The 18720-nt window shown below is 36.5% G+C and overlaps 1 protein-coding gene across 1 annotated transcript in view; it reads right to left on the bottom strand.

Annotated features, from left to right (window-relative positions):
- ATR (ATR serine/threonine kinase) overlaps window positions 1–18709 on the bottom strand; it is a gene marked incomplete at its 3' end in the record, with an annotated part of 36810 nt that extends 18101 nt beyond the window's left edge. The window contains exons 1-21 of the mRNA XM_010084413.1: window positions 18651–18709; window positions 17678–17769; window positions 16180–16323; window positions 14727–15616; window positions 13569–13756; window positions 12183–12377; window positions 11720–11946; window positions 10747–10899; window positions 10416–10614; window positions 9557–9816; window positions 8956–9146; window positions 8755–8855; window positions 8264–8435; window positions 7428–7595; window positions 6369–6563; window positions 5835–6020; window positions 5334–5426; window positions 3739–3869; window positions 3403–3546; window positions 2110–2203; window positions 1242–1367 (exon numbers count right to left, since the gene is read on the bottom strand). Of these exons, the coding sequence (XP_010082715.1) occupies window positions 1242–1367; window positions 2110–2203; window positions 3403–3546; window positions 3739–3869; window positions 5334–5426; window positions 5835–6020; window positions 6369–6563; window positions 7428–7595; window positions 8264–8435; window positions 8755–8855; window positions 8956–9146; window positions 9557–9816; window positions 10416–10614; window positions 10747–10899; window positions 11720–11946; window positions 12183–12377; window positions 13569–13756; window positions 14727–15616; window positions 16180–16323; window positions 17678–17769; window positions 18651–18709 (4008 nt within the window). The remainder of the gene's footprint in view (window positions 1–1241; window positions 1368–2109; window positions 2204–3402; window positions 3547–3738; window positions 3870–5333; window positions 5427–5834; window positions 6021–6368; window positions 6564–7427; window positions 7596–8263; window positions 8436–8754; window positions 8856–8955; window positions 9147–9556; window positions 9817–10415; window positions 10615–10746; window positions 10900–11719; window positions 11947–12182; window positions 12378–13568; window positions 13757–14726; window positions 15617–16179; window positions 16324–17677; window positions 17770–18650) is intronic.
- Window positions 18710–18720: the final 11 nt, after the last annotated feature.

Below are 18720 nucleotides of genomic sequence, written 5' to 3'. Positions count from 1 at the left end.
CTAACTTAATTTTCTTTCCTTGGTCTCACCAAGAACCTCTCTTCTTTTCTACATTAATCTTTTTTACTTATCTGTCCCTTTTCTTCATGTGTTCTGATACTTCCTCTCAATTTCTTTCACGCAGCTGCTGTCATACGTTCTGGTTTCATTGCCATTTACATCCTCATTTCCCATTTGTTGGTCATTTCTTCACTCTCACTCCCTACAAAGCCCAGGGTTTCAAGTCCTTTAATCAATGCCCATCATTTAAATCATATTTCCTTTCTTTTTCATGTTGGCCCAGCTTTTATTCTCCAGTTCCACATTCAGTCCAAATAAGAAAAAAAAAAAAATTCTCTTAATGACATAAAGACATTTGTCATTGCTATGTTTAATGAAAAATTAAACCACAGCCAACATAATAGAGAAAATAGTTCCACAAGTTGGGGAACTAATTAATTTTGATTTGCCTCTATTATTTTTCTAGACTTCTAAATAACCAAGATGTGGTGAGATTTTGCTGACCTGAGCTGCAAGAATTACTGATTGGCCAGGAAGATATTCAATGATTGTTTGTTCTTTAGCTAGGATTTTTTAAAATTTCTGATTGAAGAGTGTCCCATGATCTTACAGCTACTAATAGGACAGATTTCCCACCCCCCCTCCCCCCCAAAAAAGGCCACATACGCCCCCCTCTGGGCTAATAACCACACAGATTTACAAAGCAGTATCTTCAAAACTTGTACCTGTCTATAAATTTTATTTGAAGGTGATCAATGGATTCACATTTTTGAGGGTGGAAGGCAAAAAAGAAGAGGGGGAAAAAAATATCAAAGGTGTGAAGTGGTCACATACATCTTAATGCTTTCAGGTATTACAGTTGAACACAAAAAACCACTGGCTTTAGTATGGCTTTTGCATCAGGAGACTAACATATATGTTCTAACAGAGAGCATGCCCACACAACAGATTGCTGAAAGACTTCTTAGACATCCTTCCTCAGAGCTGAAAAGATACAAAATATACCACTAGCCTTGCTGAATCAGTATCACACAGATTTAGAAGGATTTTAGAGTCCTCTTACAAGGAGCCATGATGGACAAGAACCCCTCTCCCCACCATATTAAGAAATGACTATCTTAACAAATTGAGGAGAATAGCACAGTTCACATGAATATCCAGTAATAGGAAGGAGTTTCAGATTGTTGTTTCAGATGCTACTTTGATTTATTTTTAATTCTATAGAAAGAGGTTCTCTATACCTGATTTGTATATAATGTTTCTTTCAGGTTGGTAAGTGCATGAATACGAACATCGACATTCTCATGCTGAATAGCTCTCATAGACAGCTGCAGTGTTGTCTGCAAGTCAGTGCTTTTGGAGGATTCCTGAACAAGAAATGACACAAGATGTTCAAATTAAATATAACAGGAACACAGCTACAGCTAAGCAGCATCTCAAAGAACACAAGTGAGAACACGTACAAACAACTACCCTTCTGCCTACAGTCTCACCTATATCCACATTACATTGTCTTCCTGTCTATTTTTTAAAATGTTTTCCCCAAAAAGGTGCTATATTTATGATGGTGTAATAAAAATTATTAAATCTGAAGAAAACACTTTGAGCACCTCATTATCTAAAATAAAATTAATTTTTATTTTTGTTACCTCATTCCCACTAAATAAGTGCTATTCCCGATCCCTTACCTAAACATTCTGAGGACAAGCAAAAGAAAAAGAAATTGACCACAGAGTACTCCTAAAAATACACAAACTTTGCTACCTTTAAAGAAAATATCAAAGTAGCTTCTCTTGTAACACATTCATTGCCATAGCTAATACTGCTGACTTTTAATCTTATAATCTCTTCGGTCTCAAAAAGATGAAAAGTCAGCATACAGAAGATGCTACAGAAACAAGCATGTTAAACATGAGCATGTTTTACTCCTAATCGGGGAGAATCAGAACCTGCTTCAAAGTATTCCTGTGATACACAAATTCTGTTTTGCTGTGGATGCAGACAAATACTATTTCCACTTAGCAATAAACTTCACATGTTTTCCTGACTTGTCATGAATTCATTTGATGCATTAAAAATAAACCAAAAAAAAAAAAAAAGAAACTGTACCTTTCTGTATTCCTGAAGGACAACTTGAATTTCTTTTAGTTCTGGAAGGTCAGGCAAAAAATATATTTCATGTAAGAAATCTCGTACTGCATCCCTAATAGTTGCAAAAAAGATATTGCAAAGAAAATAGCAAACATTAGTTGGATCAGAAAAATCTTAGAAACCCATCAAAAGAAAGCAGTGACATGTAATGACTGAAAGACAAAAGGCTTGAAAAGCAGAAAAAAGGTAAAATCCCTGATTTTTTAAATGTAATTAAGTATATGTATTCAACAATTTGTTTCTCTTATTAACTCAACTAAGCCACAGGTATTTCTCCTCTATACTTTAAATTACTTCCTCTTTTAAAGACCATTCTTCCCAAAGCTTTTGAAGTGGCCATTCACCTCTATCAGGTTTGGCGCTCCTTTTTTTGGACACTGGCCAAAAGATAAGAATAATCCTATTTGATGTGAATCCAGTTCCAGTTTTCCTCATGAGAAAAGAAAACACACAACCAAAAAAAGAATTCTGTGTTCCTAACATGAAGGAATCTTAATTTTGCTACTATGAGCTACATAGCCTACTACAAGAGCCTTATTATTCCTACTGTCACCTTTTATTTTTAATACTATTGGTATAATACAGTGCAAGAAAAATGAAAACCCAGCAAAAGTAATCAAGATATAAACTATTACCATTCCTAAAAAAATAAAAATTTTCAGCTGCAAAACCTAAGATGAAAAAGAATTAAGACTCAAGATTGTTTTCAAAAAAGTTAAGTCACAAAAATCTAGGTCTTTTGTATTAGACTTTGATTTTATTTTCAGCTATTGTGACCACTTGTGAAGATGATGCATGAAATCTTAACATTAAATTCTGTGCACTTCGCAATTATAACTCTAATTATTGAGAGAAACAAAGAATTCACATCACCCCTATTTCCAACTCTGTACACTTCTAGTACCTTAGAGCAAATGTTAGCAACCATTATCATTCTGTTTGCGTGCCCTGTAGACTGACGTCATTTTCTGTACCAGTAGAAAAAACACAGAAAGCTGAAAACTTGGCAAGGGGCATTATCTGAATGGGTTGTAACTTTATAAGGACAATCTAAACCCACCTTTTCAGATTAAGCTGTCACTTGTCATATTTCAATATCTCATTGCAATTTAGAGAAGTGAGACTTTTATAGAACAACAAACTATTTTACAGAAAAGCAAGTTTTCTCATCTCAGTGCTGGACAACTTCGGGTTATCCCCATTCCTGTTACAGGATTTAATCTGTATAACTGAAAATATTTTGTATGGTACCTGTTCTCAACTATGAGAAAGTAAAATACTGCTGTAGTTTCCTTTGGTTGGATATGTATAAGGGGTAATAACGCTACTATCACATGACTAAGCAAGGAGCCAAGGTATGAATGGTCCAGACTTCGAACAAAACAATCCCAGGCTCTAAAGAAAAGAGAACAAAACAATAGCAATCAATGATTCTTCTCTGCATAAAGACATTTCAGGCAAGTCACGAGAAGCACTTTAAGTTATTTTAGCTCTGTGGTTTAGATTACTGTCTAGAACAAAACAAAACAGGGTACTGAAGGACAGAAATAACAGGTATGTCACTGTTTGTGTATACTATCCGTTCACCTGCAACACAGTTCTGGAAAGTCATCCTTGTATCTTAGAGCTGTTCTCAGTGTAGTCATCATCTTCACTCTTACTGAACTGATGTGTTTGGGACCCATGAGCTTCATTAAAGACATAAGACTGTTTAAAGCCTAGACATAGAGAAAAGGCATTTTAGTGCATTAAATAACTCAGTGAAACATATACAAGCCATATTTTCTAATAAAATCAGGCTACCCTGGCTTAAGATATCATACTCTATAAGACATCAAATTCAGTTTGATGTTTCAATAAAGAATTCAGGGGTTAGAGGAAAATAGAATGAAAGGGCATCTGTAATTACAGGAATGTAACAAAAGGGTGGTTATTTAGGCTGTTGATAGATTGATGAGGGAAGAACTGTGGACACCAAAGTAGTTCATGGTTATAGAAGTCTGTTATAAGACATGATTGACTATATGTCTAAAGTCTTCAAGCTGAGAAGGGCAGGTTTTGAAAATATAGAGAAAACAAACAAACTTGCACTAAAAAAAAAAAAAAAACAACCTACAAACAAACAAAAACCCCCAAAGCACCAACAATAAAATTGACACACAACTTCCAACAGATGTGACTGGTAAGCTTCAGGGAAAAGGTAATAGCTCAGTTGTCAGTGGGACTGATGAAAGACAAAAAAGAAACCGAGATGCAGAAAAAGCAGGCGGCATTTCAGTCACAGTAACACTGCACCAAACAAGACAGTACAGTGTCCAACATGACAGATCAGTACCACAGGAAGAAGCCTGAGCCTGAGGAAAGGGAAACTCACCAAGAAGAAAAAAATAGAACAAGAAAAGATAGAAACGACAGCAGGTACAGCAGAAGTATTGCTATACAAACGAAGAAATTCCGAAAGCATGATGACATGGGGCTAGGAAAATGAGAGTATCTCAATGTGAATATCTGAGAAACAAAGCTTGAGAGAACACCAGAGAAAATGCAGTCCATCAATTTAAAGGTTATATATCCAAGCACTGAAAAATTCCCTAGAGAAATTATCTGCATTACCTCTTTGAAGTGTCTAAAAGCCCTGTCTTGTGGCTAGAAGCACTACCTCAGCAGAGCAGAATTACCAGACTTCGTCTCAAAGTGTGAGCTCTAATTTCTCTAAATGCTCTCTACTGTAAAGTTGAAAGGAGCTGCTCTGTGAGAAGCAAAACCAATAAAGCCCAGTTGCTCTTGGGTTTGCATGTTATTCTCTCTAGTTTTGCCCTTTGGTGCCTTTGTACCCCTGTTCCCTACAGTAACTCCAGTGTTCTTCCACATTCCCTCATCCTCCACTTTGTTTCTTTCACACATATAAAACATTCACTTGGATTCCTCCTCTATAATTACTGGTTGAGTGACTTATTACATAGACCATGTCTGACTGAAATATGTACATTAGCTGACCATTAAAGAAACAAAACGAAACAAACTTCTGAGCTTACACAGCAGTCCTACCCACAGTGAGACCACCAGCTTTCAAGAATCATGCAGGAACCTTACTATCTTTGAGATTTCAATGACAGTTGCACAATCACATCAGTAAAAATAGGCCTTCCTTATCTTTAATATTCAAAATTAAGTTTACACACCTTTTTTTTATCCTCAATGCCAACACTGGAACTCAGTAACTGCATATTAAAAAAAGCCAAGATACCAAGCAATTTAGGTTGCAGATAATCAGCCTGTGGAGAGCAGGGAGAGAAAAAAAGCAAATTATTTTACTATTAATGCATTCCTAAGCTTAAGAAATTAAAAAGCAAGTATGAAATGCTAATTCAGAAAAACAAATAAGAAGAATGCCAAACACATACACTGCTCCTTAAGACACATCAGCATCAATGTAAGACACCCCTATTAGGCTGTAGGGCTTTTTGTTTTGGGGGTTGTGTGTGCGTGGGGCGGTGGTGTTGGTTTGTTTGCATACTTGGGATGTATCTCCCTATTACACGAACACTTAACATGAAATGACAGCCTTTCCTCCACTTTCTGCCTCAAATGAGTGATGTTCAGAGAACATCAAACTGCCCTCACTCTCAGACTGGAGAGAAAACATTGAACAAAATTGAATATAAATATTTTGACATCCTTACCATTTGTTCAGGTGATGTTATTTCTCTAGGTCCCTGATAGGGATCATCATGAGATGCAAATGAAGCCAATATCGACAAACCATTGAAGACTTGCTGATAGTGTTCTCCTATACGCAGCAATAATTCATTATGCAGTCCCTGGTAGTCCTGCCTCAGCAAGCTGCCCAGTTCTATCTCAGTCTCATTCTATAATCAAATAACAAACAGAAACCAAGTTTTCATTTCATCACAATGAAACTAGCACACAGAGACAGGAGGCACTGGAGTCTGGTTGATTTATCACGGAAATCAAAGAAAAAGTTACCAATCAACTCGATGTTAGGTAAACAAAGTTTTTGAATTTAAGTTCGCAAAGTATCTTGGAACAGTTCCTCAGAGCGAATGGAACAGATTATAAGTAACGAAAAGAACAAAACTTCTGCATATACAGTTTCTCCACCTATGCTTTGCAAGACCTTAAATAAGGCAGAAAGCTCACTATTCATCAATTGTTGCTCCTAATCTACACGTATAATAGAGCAAATGCCAATTTACCTTAAGGTAATGAAGCGCCTGCTCAAGCTCATCCTTGGAGCAGGAACAGACCAGATGAGAGAAAATGTATTTGAAGTTATTGATTAAAATCTCTCTTCGGTTTACATTCAACTGCTTTGCTATGGTTCGAATAAGTGTGGAGGCTGCAGGACTAGCCTTGGCTGCAAGGTCCGGAAGCAAAACTTGTAGGGTCCGCTGGTAAATTAAGAACAACACTTAATGGAAAAAACAAACAAACCAACAAACCTCTCCAAAACCCCTTTGTTCCATTTGTGTCAGTACAACACCACACATCTCTGGTCATACCTATGACCCCAGGTATGAATAAAGAACTTTAATGAGATAGAAATACCCAGTAAAAATGCAGATAAAATAAAAAGTAATTACTTAAGGAGGTGCTTCATCTAACCAATACTGAGAAACGTGCAAACAAAAAGTGACCTAGTATTTTCTGTGTCCATCCAGACTCTCCACAAAAGGAAATCTTAAAAGAAAAAAGAAAAACCCACAACAAAAAACACACCCATACACAACACTCTCCCAACCTACCAGCCAACTAGAGCACTGCTTACTTAACAGCTGTGCATTTCCCACCTACTAACAAACAAAATACAAGTATGAGTATGAAGCTACTTAGGCTTCAAGTAAAACAGGTACCTAACCAGATCACAAGATCTATCCACAGAACAGTAGATTTCTTAATTTGAAACAAGAAAGCAGACACCATGTAAAAAAAAAAAAATCACACCTCTCAAAAAATCCCTCCAAGTGCACTAAATCATGCATATAAATATACTGAATGACTACTCTAGACCTTAGTCGGTTCATCATCTGTCATACTTGAATTAACACTGTAGCCATCACTGTAACTCCTTGATAAAGCTGTTCCTCTGTATTTGAGCTCCCAGATGCAGCAGTATTCTATATTGTAACAAACAACAGCAACTAGAGACAAAAAATTCAGATGTGACATTCACGGAAAATTGTAGACTAAAATAGAAATCCACAAGCACACACTCACACACACACAAAAAATCTAAAGTAAAAAGGACAACTTACTGAGAGAAAGCGATTTAGATCTGGAAAATCAAACACATTGGCGATCTCGGATAACATGTCCAGAGCCATTTCTCTCTGATGAGCAGCTGTTTGTTTCTGTAGCTCATTGCCCTGGCATGGAGCAGTCAGTGCTGCCATCTGGCTGGAGTGAAGGGATTCCACCAGAAACTAAGCATGAAGAAATACATATTTACTATTATTTTCCTTTTTTTTTTGCTCCCTAAAAATAAACACAAGAGTATTGCTCCTCTTTCTATGCATCTGTTTTTCTTTCTCATTTATTGCGCATAAATTTATTATTATTACTTTGCAATAGAACTGGATTTTCATCCACTTAAAAACTGCATTTAATTTTGCAACCCAGGATTCAGAGATTGCATTATTAAAAAACACATTCAAAATTAGAAAAGTTTGCTTTACAGAACTTCTGTCTTTAGGCAATGGGTGTAACAAAAGAACAAATCAATCACGTCAGTATTATACCTGTAAAACATTGACTCCAATTCCAATTTTAAATCACAGCCTCTTGTGGCAACAGCACCACATAATGCAAAAAACTACACAGTTTCTCTATTTCAGAATGACAGCATCAAGGGAATAAAAAAGAAAAGCAGTACTGTAGAGAGGAAAAGACTATGACAAAGTCAAAGACTTCCTATTCCTTCCTGAATGTTTGTGGGGGTTTTTTTTGTTTTGTTTCTTAAACAATCTCTCTCTTATACTATGAGATTTCACCTTGTAAAATACTGCAATTTTTACCTTTAATACCATTTTCAAAATAAATAAAAAGAACCTAAACATATGCCTTTCTAAACCACCAATTCTTTTCTTTTTACCTGACAGATAGGTTTCTTGTACTGACTGAAAAAAGCTTGCAGTTTTACAGACTTAGCTGCCGCCAGGGAGCGAATTTCCGTGTATGCTGCTCCAGCCACAGAAGCTGACTTGGATAACAAACAGTGTAACAAATGCAAGAGGGCAAATGGTACCAAATCTCCTTTTGACGCCCTTACAAAGAAAGCAAAAGAATGAAAAAGGAAAAACATCATTGCATTAATTAAATGGTTTAAGAATATACAATTACCATAATGCAAAATGACTCATCATCGTATTTGCATAGCTTATCTTTACTTCCTATGACAGGGCAAAAAAAAATGAGGAATATTCCATATGAATCAACAGCTTGCAAAGTACAGTTGTAAAGGACTCTGAACAAAAGCTGACCTTGAAATAAGTAATTTAATCTTACATTTACACTTGAGCAAAAAGTTACTTTGCATCACAAACTGACACTACTTTGCAATTTTCAAGAGACTATAAAAAATACCTTCCAATATCTCCTGTTGTGAGAATCAAGGTATCTTTAAGCTCATTATTTCTTGATATTTTGGCATTTGTATAGGCTTCTTTCATTCTTGAAACAAACAGCTGGAACACATGAAAACAAAACAAAACAATTTTAGAGTGCTTGACATTAGTGAAACAAAAACCCCAGTAAGTTACGAAAAACGACCAAAAATGAGTTCACCTCTTTTATGAATCCTTCTTCAGAGTCTAAGGATCCCAGTATGTTCTTTATGCAGTCACTGAAAGCCACTCTTACATCTTTGTCTGGATCTTCCATTAGATTTAATAAAGACCCAACAAAAATCTTCACACTGGACTCATCAGTATTAAAATCCAGATGTTTGCAAAGATGAGGTATATTTTCTATAAATGCTGGGTGGCATGGGTTGGAGGAGGAGAGGAAAAATATTTTTAATGCTTTTAAAAAAAAAATCTATTGAAGTGCATGAAACAGTGACACAAGTACACCATAAAGCACACTATATTTTTTTATGCAAAGAGTAAATATAATCAAACCAGACAAGCTATTTAAAATTCAGATTTTATCAAGTATTATATTCCTAGATATAGCCATAGACCAAAATTAAGCCAAGGTAGTTTAAAAAGAATATCAAAGACAACATCAAACATTATCAATTATATCAACTGAAATACACTGTTTCAAGCACCATTATAGCTATTAAAAAAATAAAAAAAAATAAAGGAACAGAGAAAGCTGCAGAAGTAGTGACTTAGCATCTCATACAGAAGTGCAAAATACTAATACAGGTGAAGTCACTTACCTAGCTTTACTGAACTGGATACTTTGTTCTCGAGGAGAACAAGAAATGGCTTGAAAACACCAGCTTGCACAGAACAAGTTTTTTTGTGAGCAGAAGTCACAGTAAGGCTGCTACATAAAATATCACAAGTAACATGCTTAATAGCAGAGTCCTCTAAGGAAGGTTGTATGCTGAATGTACCAGAAAGACAGCAAGATAATTTCCCTACTATAGCAGCACAAGCCTCCTTGACTAGCTCAGACTCATCTTTGATTTGATTTCTGAAATGGAAACAAAAATGAAACCATTTTAATAGATCATCTACCTAGAAGCTTGTGTTTTTACATTGTCTGAATTCTCTAACTATACTGTAGGTACTACTACGGCAATTTAAGGATCTGTCTCACTAAATTATTTTTTTCCTTTTCAGATTACCCTCAAATTCTATTAAATGTTTTAAGTAGCACTAGGCATGGCAAGTCTGGCATGTTATACAGAAACTGAAGACTAGACACAACAGAAGGCACCAAGACATCTATACAAAAGGCAGAAAAACTGGAAAGATTTTAAGAGACATATGGACAAATACCACATAGATTTAACGGACAGTGATATCTCCTTTTCCCTCCTTAGTTTAAATTTGTTAATTAGAAATGGGGTCTCCAACTAGCGACGTAACTTACAGACTGATACGATAAGTGAGCACTATCATACAAACATCATCACTTACACCTATCTTGTTGATATCTTATGATTTCCAAAATTGAGATCTAACAAATTCTGGATGAAATTGAAATAAATATTTTTGTGCTTCTACTGCATTTCTTATTTGTCCAGTTTTCTTCTTGCAGGAAGACAGAAAAGAAGCACTAATACATACAAAAGAGCTTTGGGTATCATACTGCAGGACTGCACACTTGGTGGATGAAGCAGGAGAGAGAATCCTTTAACACAAGTAGCCCGAATTACTTCATGGGGACTTTGTAGTGCCCAATGATAAACAGATTTTCTCCAATCCAGATGAATGCTTCTCGGGAAGAGAGACAGAAGGAACACACAGTGTGACTGAGTTTGGGGTGCTAAAGAGAAAAAAAATAAAGCAGATAATTACTTGATTTAAACTTTTAAAAATCAATCATGGGCAAAGAAAGTAATTTTACTTTAGAACAATCCAGTGATACATTAGGTTTTATGTACTTCAACATACTTACAGAAACTCTGGGCAGTTTTTTGACTCAAAACTAGAGGATCAAACCCAAAAGCAGATGGCTTAAAAGACGAGTCATGAGGATGGCTGTAAATCCAGGGCAGAGACAGCAATCCACATAAATCATCAAGAATTTGATCACTCAGTGGAATCTTCACTAGGGGGAAAAACAACAAGAACAAAAAACCAGATACTTTCACAGCTCTGTATAGTTTATAAAACAGATGCTCTTTTTATGATCTTAGTTGCTACAAAAAGTTATTTTTCCTATCAACAAAGATTAGTATCACTATTCCCACATGTTGATATCCTACATTTTAGACATACAATAATAAATGATGTAATGCTACATCAAAATAATCTAAAAAATTCATTAAACAGTTGACAGCATTATTACACGAGCAGCAGAATGAACACAAGTTTGGTATCTGGATTTGTAGGAAAACTCTCAGCTGGACTTTAGGATGGCTAGTAAACTGAACTCATAACAACATTTTAGTCTTAGTAGAGTCTGTAATCCATCCTACTAGCTACTTTTAAAAAACCATGCAAGTAGTTAATATTTTTAGTACACTTCCTCCATGCCACATTTGCTGAAGCTAGTTAGAAGCTTTGAAATCTCTGAGTGAAACAGAGATAGTAAGGCATGCTGCCTCTGTGTGCTTTAAAAATAAAACTGCTAAAAGTACGTTTCTTTCTTACACATATTCTCTACCCCCATGTTGTCTCTTGCTCAGATAAAAATCAACAGAAGTACAGACAAAGACTAGTAAATCATGTTCAAAAAGGAATGCAAAGGAAGTTCTCTAAACAGAGAATGCTCTTTTTTAAATTTACTTTTTTTCTTTGTACAGGAATTGGAGTTCTAACACGAGATCTATTATTTCAGTACCTCTACCACAACAAACTAATTTAGTCAGATGCATTCCTAATTTACAGATCCAATGAAAGCCATTCTAGTTTAAAGGATTTCTCACCTTGTGCATACAGCAAAGCATCAAAGATTTTCACTATTCTGTCAATCACTTGTTGTAGGTTAACAATCTGCACAGCAGCCTCTAATAGGTTTCTGCAGACTTTCACTACTTTTGTGATAAAATCAGAGGAAATCCATGTGAACTGTATATTCACCACTGGATCTGAGGAACTCAGAGTATTCTTGCATGTGTCAGAGTTACACAGATGAGTTACTTTCTGATCTATACTGTTAAAACAGAAATCATATGATCAATGCAACAGACTATAAAATATATTGTATTGCTTGTAAGCAAAGTAACTATGAAAATGTACTTCTTCAAAACACACAGGACTTAGCCAACACTTGTCCCGATACATGGACAAGCACTAAATTAATCTACACAAATCATACTAACTGTAACACAAATCATACTAACTGTAACAAGAAACTATTGGTCTCATGGTTTCACCTTGGCACCTTACCTGGTAGAATTTGTTGGGGGAGAACAATGAACTATGCACAAAGCAGCTAGTCGCAGAATTACAGCTATCCCTTCCACAGTCTCAAGAATATTTGGTGTCAGAATTTCTTTCTCAAGGATAAGTATTAAGGATGAAGCTTTCTTTGTGATGGCATTCCACAGAGTGCTCTTCAATTTCATGTTTACAGGACTAAGTCTGTAATTTGATCACATTAATTATTTTCCAACACATACTTTTTCCACAAAAGATTAATAATCGTAGCAAAACCAGAGCTAATCCATGTTGTATACAGGATTAGGAAAATACCAAAGGAAGATTTAGCTTAAATGTGTGCTTTGGGAGAACAACTCCACAATCCTTGGAAGCTCATGGTGATCAGGGTGGTTCCTGATGACTATAAAAAGGTAAACATTACACCCATCTTCAAGAAAGGCAAAAAAAGCAGATCCAAGGAACTACAGGACTACCAACCTAACCTCAGTCCCTGGGAAGGTTATGGAAAGAGTCTTCCTTGAACTCGTTTCCAGACACATAAGAGGCAAGAAGGAAACTGGGAACAGCCAGCACATATTTATGAAGGGCAAATCACACCAGACGATCTTGTTTCCTTTCTACAAGGAGACAGGTAGCTCTGTAGATAAAAGGAGAGCTGCTTATTCAGAGGACCTCAACTGGCTGGAAAACCAGGCTGACATGAACATCATGAAGATCAACAGAGACATACGAAAAGTCCTTCAACAGCCACAAAAAAAGCATGCAACAAAACAGGCTAAGGGCTGACTGGCTTTGGAGAAAATGAGCTGGTAGACTTTGTGGAAAAGATAAACATAAGAGCAGTGTGACCCTGTTGCAAAGAAGGTCAACTACATACTGGTCTGTATTACCAAGAATGAAGGCTGATCATGAGCCCACACCTGGAGTAAAGCATGCCAGAGAGTTCTGAGTGCCCAAATACAAGAAAGATCAACATGCTGGAGCAAGTCCAAGATAATCAGGGAGCTGAAGCACAACACAACCAGAGGCCAAGAGAACTGTCTTTCTTTGTCTGAGAACAACCTGAGTTAACTAGACCTGCTTGAAGCATGTCCAGTGCAACTGCACAGCCACATACATGATTCTGTCATTCTGTATGTGTTATCTCAGGTTTTTCTTTTCAGTGTGTAAAAATGAAAAGAATTTGCATTGAATATATTAAAAACACAGCCTCTTTAAATAAAGTTTGGCTTAAAAATCACGTGTAGATTCTGATCCTTCAAATATCATTTATATCTTTTCCCAGAAGAAATTTCAACGTGGCTGCTATGAAGAAACTGCCTCAAAAAAAGTTGTCATTTGTTATTATTCACAAGCCAAATTACTATAAAAGTAGTTATTTAAGTATCATACACTACTGCTGTAGGTGGTTTCTTTGGATGCTTTGTTAGTAGGCTTAGTCGTCTTCTTTTCTCTGGAACTTCATCACTGCTGCTGCTCCACCCATCAGTATCAGAAGTATATAGCTGGCTCTGATGAAGCTCCTTAAAGATTTCTTCCGTTTGTGTTTTTAATGCTGTATAAAGTGGACTCACCAGATACTGGGATGGACAAACAACAGAGGTACCATGATGTATATGCTATACCTTAGTTCTCAAAGACATTATATTATTATTTCTAACTTAAAATATAAAATTTCAAAATCTTAATTACAAGATGAAAATTCTCATAAGCAATGCAGTTTCCTGTGTTCCTACCAGAGAATGCAGCTTGTACAGCTGTTTCCCAGTTCTTGTCATTATACCTTGCTATCAAAGCCTTCAAGACAGACACACTAAGTTTAAGAGACAATAGATAACGACACACATGTGGGTGAACAGGGTAGATGGAACATTCAGCATATCAACACCTCATTATTAGCATCTCATTATGATTTTAAACTAAAGGAGGGTAGATTTAGATAGGCTGTAGGGAAGAAATTTTTTTTTTTATGAGGGTGGTGAAACACTGGAACAGGTTTCCCAGACAGGTGGAAGATGCCCTATCCCAGGAAACATTCAAGGTCAGGTTGGATGGGACTCTGAGCAACCTGATCTAGTTGAAGATGCCCCTGCTCACTGCCGGAGGCGTGGACTGGATGACTTTAAAGGTCCCTTCCAACCCAAATTATTCTATGATTCTGTTTTAATTCAAACCTTTCTGTCTGCCAGTCCCCAACAAACACGACTAAAGCTCCTAGAAAGTAAGAATTCCTCAGATGAAGGGAAATTACTTGTAAAGCTGCTCTAATATGAGCATACTCTGTGTCTTAACCCCATTTTACACTATGGTTACAGACAGACCTTTGCACCTGCATAGCTTCTCAATAGCTTAATACATCTACAAAACATAGGGTGCAGCTACATCCAACTAATTAAGGAACTCTGACCAGTACAAATGTGTGACAGTTGAGAAACAAGGAGTATCAATCTAATTAGGCAACTAAAAATAGTATTTCCTAGATTTTCTTCTTCGCAGGTTTTTGTACGTGATCTATTCACACAATAAACACAGTTTTTAAAATTAACCCACCTCTTGTTCTTCCTGAGTTCCAAGCACATTCACAAACATTCCACATATGGTACCGATGTGGGCTTTTCTTACTTGTAAAGCAGATTCATAGCCAGCTGGAACAAACTCCAGAAAATATTGCAGCATATGGCAAAAAGCAGCTTTCAGCTTTTCAGACTGAAGACACCTAAACACATCACCTTCAAACAACACACAGAGCTTCTCTAGTAGCATATTCAAGTAGATGGGTTCAATATTTTTGTGAGAATCTGCTTCAAAAGGCAACAATGTCCTCACCAACAGTAAGAGTGGTTCTCCAAAGAGTTCTGATTCTTCAGTATCCATTTCAAGTGCTGAGTGTAGAATTCCAAAAAAGACTGCGAAGAAAACACTGGCCAGCTGTTCAGGAGGTCCTCCTAAATTAATTAATTTTACTAAAAACTTCACTGCCAAAGCTTTTACTTCTGGACTGCCATAGTCCAACAGGGAGCAGCCTATCCCCCAGAGAATAATATCTTGTCTTACAAAAAACACATCTGAAACAATGTCTGTCAGAATAGACAATAATATAATTTCCAAACATTCTACATTGGGCATACCCATCAGCTGTAATGGTGCCAATCTTAAATATCCCACATTGTCACTTGCATTGCTTGAAAATCTCTTTACAGACACCGGCCAGACCAGTCCATCTCCCCAGAGATGCTTTTGTGCATCTGTTTCATGCAGGAAGATTAAGTCTTGGAAAAGCTGTAGCAAGTCTTTTGTTAGTACTTCAAAAATAGAGCAACTCTTCATTTTAAACAGAAAAAGTAAAGAGCAAATGACATCACAAATGTTCTTGTGCAACATGTTGCAGTTTGGAGTTGCAGCAATTCGGAGAAGCCTTGTTATGATCCAGTTACTAAATTCTAGGACAAGAAACAGCAAACAGAAAATTATTAAAACCAAAACCTCTTATTATGACCACCTCCTTGAGAGCAGGTTGCTCATCTGTAAAACATAAGAGAGCTCCTTGAGACAAATGCAGGTAGGCTTAGTAATCAGAGAGCCTTCCCTGGGACACTTCTTCAGCTGATCTTACCGAAAAAGAGGAAAAGGGGGTGGGTGCATGCAGAGGTGGGGGAGAAAGACAGGCATTTTACATTGGGTAGTTCCAAACATTTTCCTCTGCCCAAAAAACCATCGGGCAACAAATGTGTACAGGATCTCTCTGACACGAACTGGGTAATACCACTAAGCAATGGTAGTGAATAAGGTCAAACTCTGTCCTGACAAATTTTAATTATCACAAGTGCAAATCAGTTCACAACATGAAATATTTATCATAATATTCACTTACTTATAAATATGTTAATCCCAAACTTATGAATCTGCCTTTTTCCCATTTTTGTTCTTTTGTATTATCCCATTGTCAGAAAATGTAAATCCTGAAAATATCAAGCTTCAACATAAACATTTTCAACAAACTCACCAATGCAACTGCATTCAGTTTCCACCTGATTTCCATCCACATTTACAAACATAAGCGGGGAAGATTTCATGATATGTTGAATAAAATCAAGCAACATTACAGAGCTTGGCTGTGAATCTGATTTCTTAATCAGTTCCAAAGCAACTTTAAAAAAAAAAAAAAAAAAAGAGATATTCCTGAATTAGAATTGCAATAAATCAGCTTCACTAATTTTGTTCACATCTAAAGAAGAATTTTTTTAATATAAAATACTATAATATGGTATTAAACCTATATAATTATAAATTGGGAGTGTGCGCTTTATTAATCCATGAAGAAGATTTTGTGTACAACGTAAACCCTCTACACGACAACAAACTGTATGAAGAAAAATATAAACTATTCAGCTTAAATATTATTCATTAACACTACATGCATTAACATTTTGTTAGTATCACATCAAACATTAGTTTGATGAGTGAAGAACAGCAAGTAGTTAACATATCAATTTTTAATCACACAATTTTCCCTAGGTTTATGATCTTGGTAGAAAAAAAACTCTAAAAACTGTTCTAAATCTCAAAGAAGTAGAAGTATTTAAATGGTAAGTTCAGCTTAATGAATCAGAAAATTTAGCAAAATAGTAAACATATCTAATGCTGCTATGTAGCTCCACTGAAACAGGTATCTGAATCACATCAGATTGATCCAAATTCCACATGGTTAGTTAGCATAAGAAGGAAACTATCTCAGATTCAGATAGCAATTAACTAGAAAAGTTATTACAAAATACAACACTTCAAAATTGATTCAAAAGCAGTATTATCTAAAGTAGACTGGCCTTTTGTTTTTATTTTTATAGACTTCCCCTTCAGGACTACAAGAATATTAATAAATACATCATCTATAGAGTAACACAACTATGACACTTAAATTGATCAATTCACTAGACAAAATATCAGTCTTACTGAAACAGCTACCTGAAATTATACCTCAGAAACAGTAAGTTACCCTTACTGTGATTCTCCTTGATGTAAACGTACAGACAACTACAAGTGATAATTTTCTAGTATATGTACTTCATAATTACCAAAATGTTGTTAAAGTACTGTAATAATTGGAACCTTAACATGACTTAAAGAGTACTAAGATAAGGCTTTGTTATAATTCTCAAATTAAACATAAAGCTGTTTATATCGAAGTATTTCAATTCTGAAAGACCCTGTGAGTATTAAGACTTGCAAGCTAGTTTACTCAATGAAAAATCACACTACTCCTGATTTTCAACATTGCAAGCATTTATATGCACTGCGTTTCCTCTGTCTTTTTTTATTAAGTTACTTCACATCATAATAGCAAATACCTCATCATGCAAGTTATTAAAAAGTAAGTCAAAAATGGTATTGCATTCAACTTCTAAATCTCTGTGGAAATAAGAGCTGTAACTTTTTCTGGCAGAAATTTCTGCCAGAATCGTAAAGCAGGTCATAATTTTAAAAAATAGGGACATAATACTTACCAACATCTACATCTGTAAGAATTCTGTCAATGAACTGGCAGAGTATTTGTCTTGGTTTCTGCACAACTGTATTGTATTCTTCTGGACTAGCACTAAAATTAAAAGTACATTATTTTGACATTATCCATTTTAAAATACAAAATAGTTATTTGAAGTCTACCTCAACAACACAATGTTAAATGCTGACTTTTTTTTTCTTTCTAGAAGCCTTCAAAAAGAAATAAACTAATTTCTTGTTCTAGCAACCAGCATAATGGCTGTTTCTCTCTTCTTATTCTTCAGAAGTACAAAGTTTTATGAAGTGCTGAAGATAACTTAATTTTGTTACACAGTTATGTTTCGTACCTATCAAATCCACATCTGGTAGACCAAGGGATTTATCTGCATGCTACCAGCAAGCAACAAACCAGTTTCAGTGCAGAAAAAAAAAAAAATTAAGAACCCCTTTCACTTTTGGAATTAACCCACATTATTCAACTGATTAGCTATCAATACCCTGGGTAAGAGCGGTCAATAGCAACTGCTCAGGTGACAGCTAGTTCTTGTCACGTCAAATCTTTAAAATACAATCGTACCTCCACGTCAACTAGCTGCCTACCACAGAACACAGCTGCAGACTTGATGCTGCCATTAAAACTTTAGAGCGTGGTCAAGGTCGTTTAATTCCCAATGAAACCACACTGCGCTGGGGCAACACGCAGGCCAACACGCCTCTCCCATCAGGTTCTACCCGCAGCACCCGTGAGGAAGGGAGTCACCCAGGCAGGCGGCGGGAGGAGAAGGCGACCGCGAGGAGAGGAGGGCACAGGCCCACCCCGGGCGGCCTCGCACTGCGATGGGGAAGGAACCTGCTTTGTCCCCTTCCCACGCCACACATCGGTGCCGAGGCCGGGCGCGCTTCGCGCAGCGCAAAGCACCAGCACCCCCCGACACGCACACCCCCGCTCCGAGGCGGAGGCAGGGTCCGCCCTACCTGGCCAGCTCCCTCAGCGCCGGGATCATGGAAGCCATCTCCAGGCCCTGCCCGGCCATGGCGCCCGCTT

The sequence above is a fragment of the Pterocles gutturalis genome, unplaced genomic scaffold (genome assembly GCF_000699245.1).
Source record: "Pterocles gutturalis isolate BGI_N339 unplaced genomic scaffold, ASM69924v1 scaffold47940, whole genome shotgun sequence".
Taxonomy (NCBI): Eukaryota; Metazoa; Chordata; class Aves; order Pterocliformes; family Pteroclidae; genus Pterocles; species Pterocles gutturalis.
Note: the sequence above shows the minus strand (reverse complement) of the source record. Positions and strands in the feature narration are given on the sequence as shown.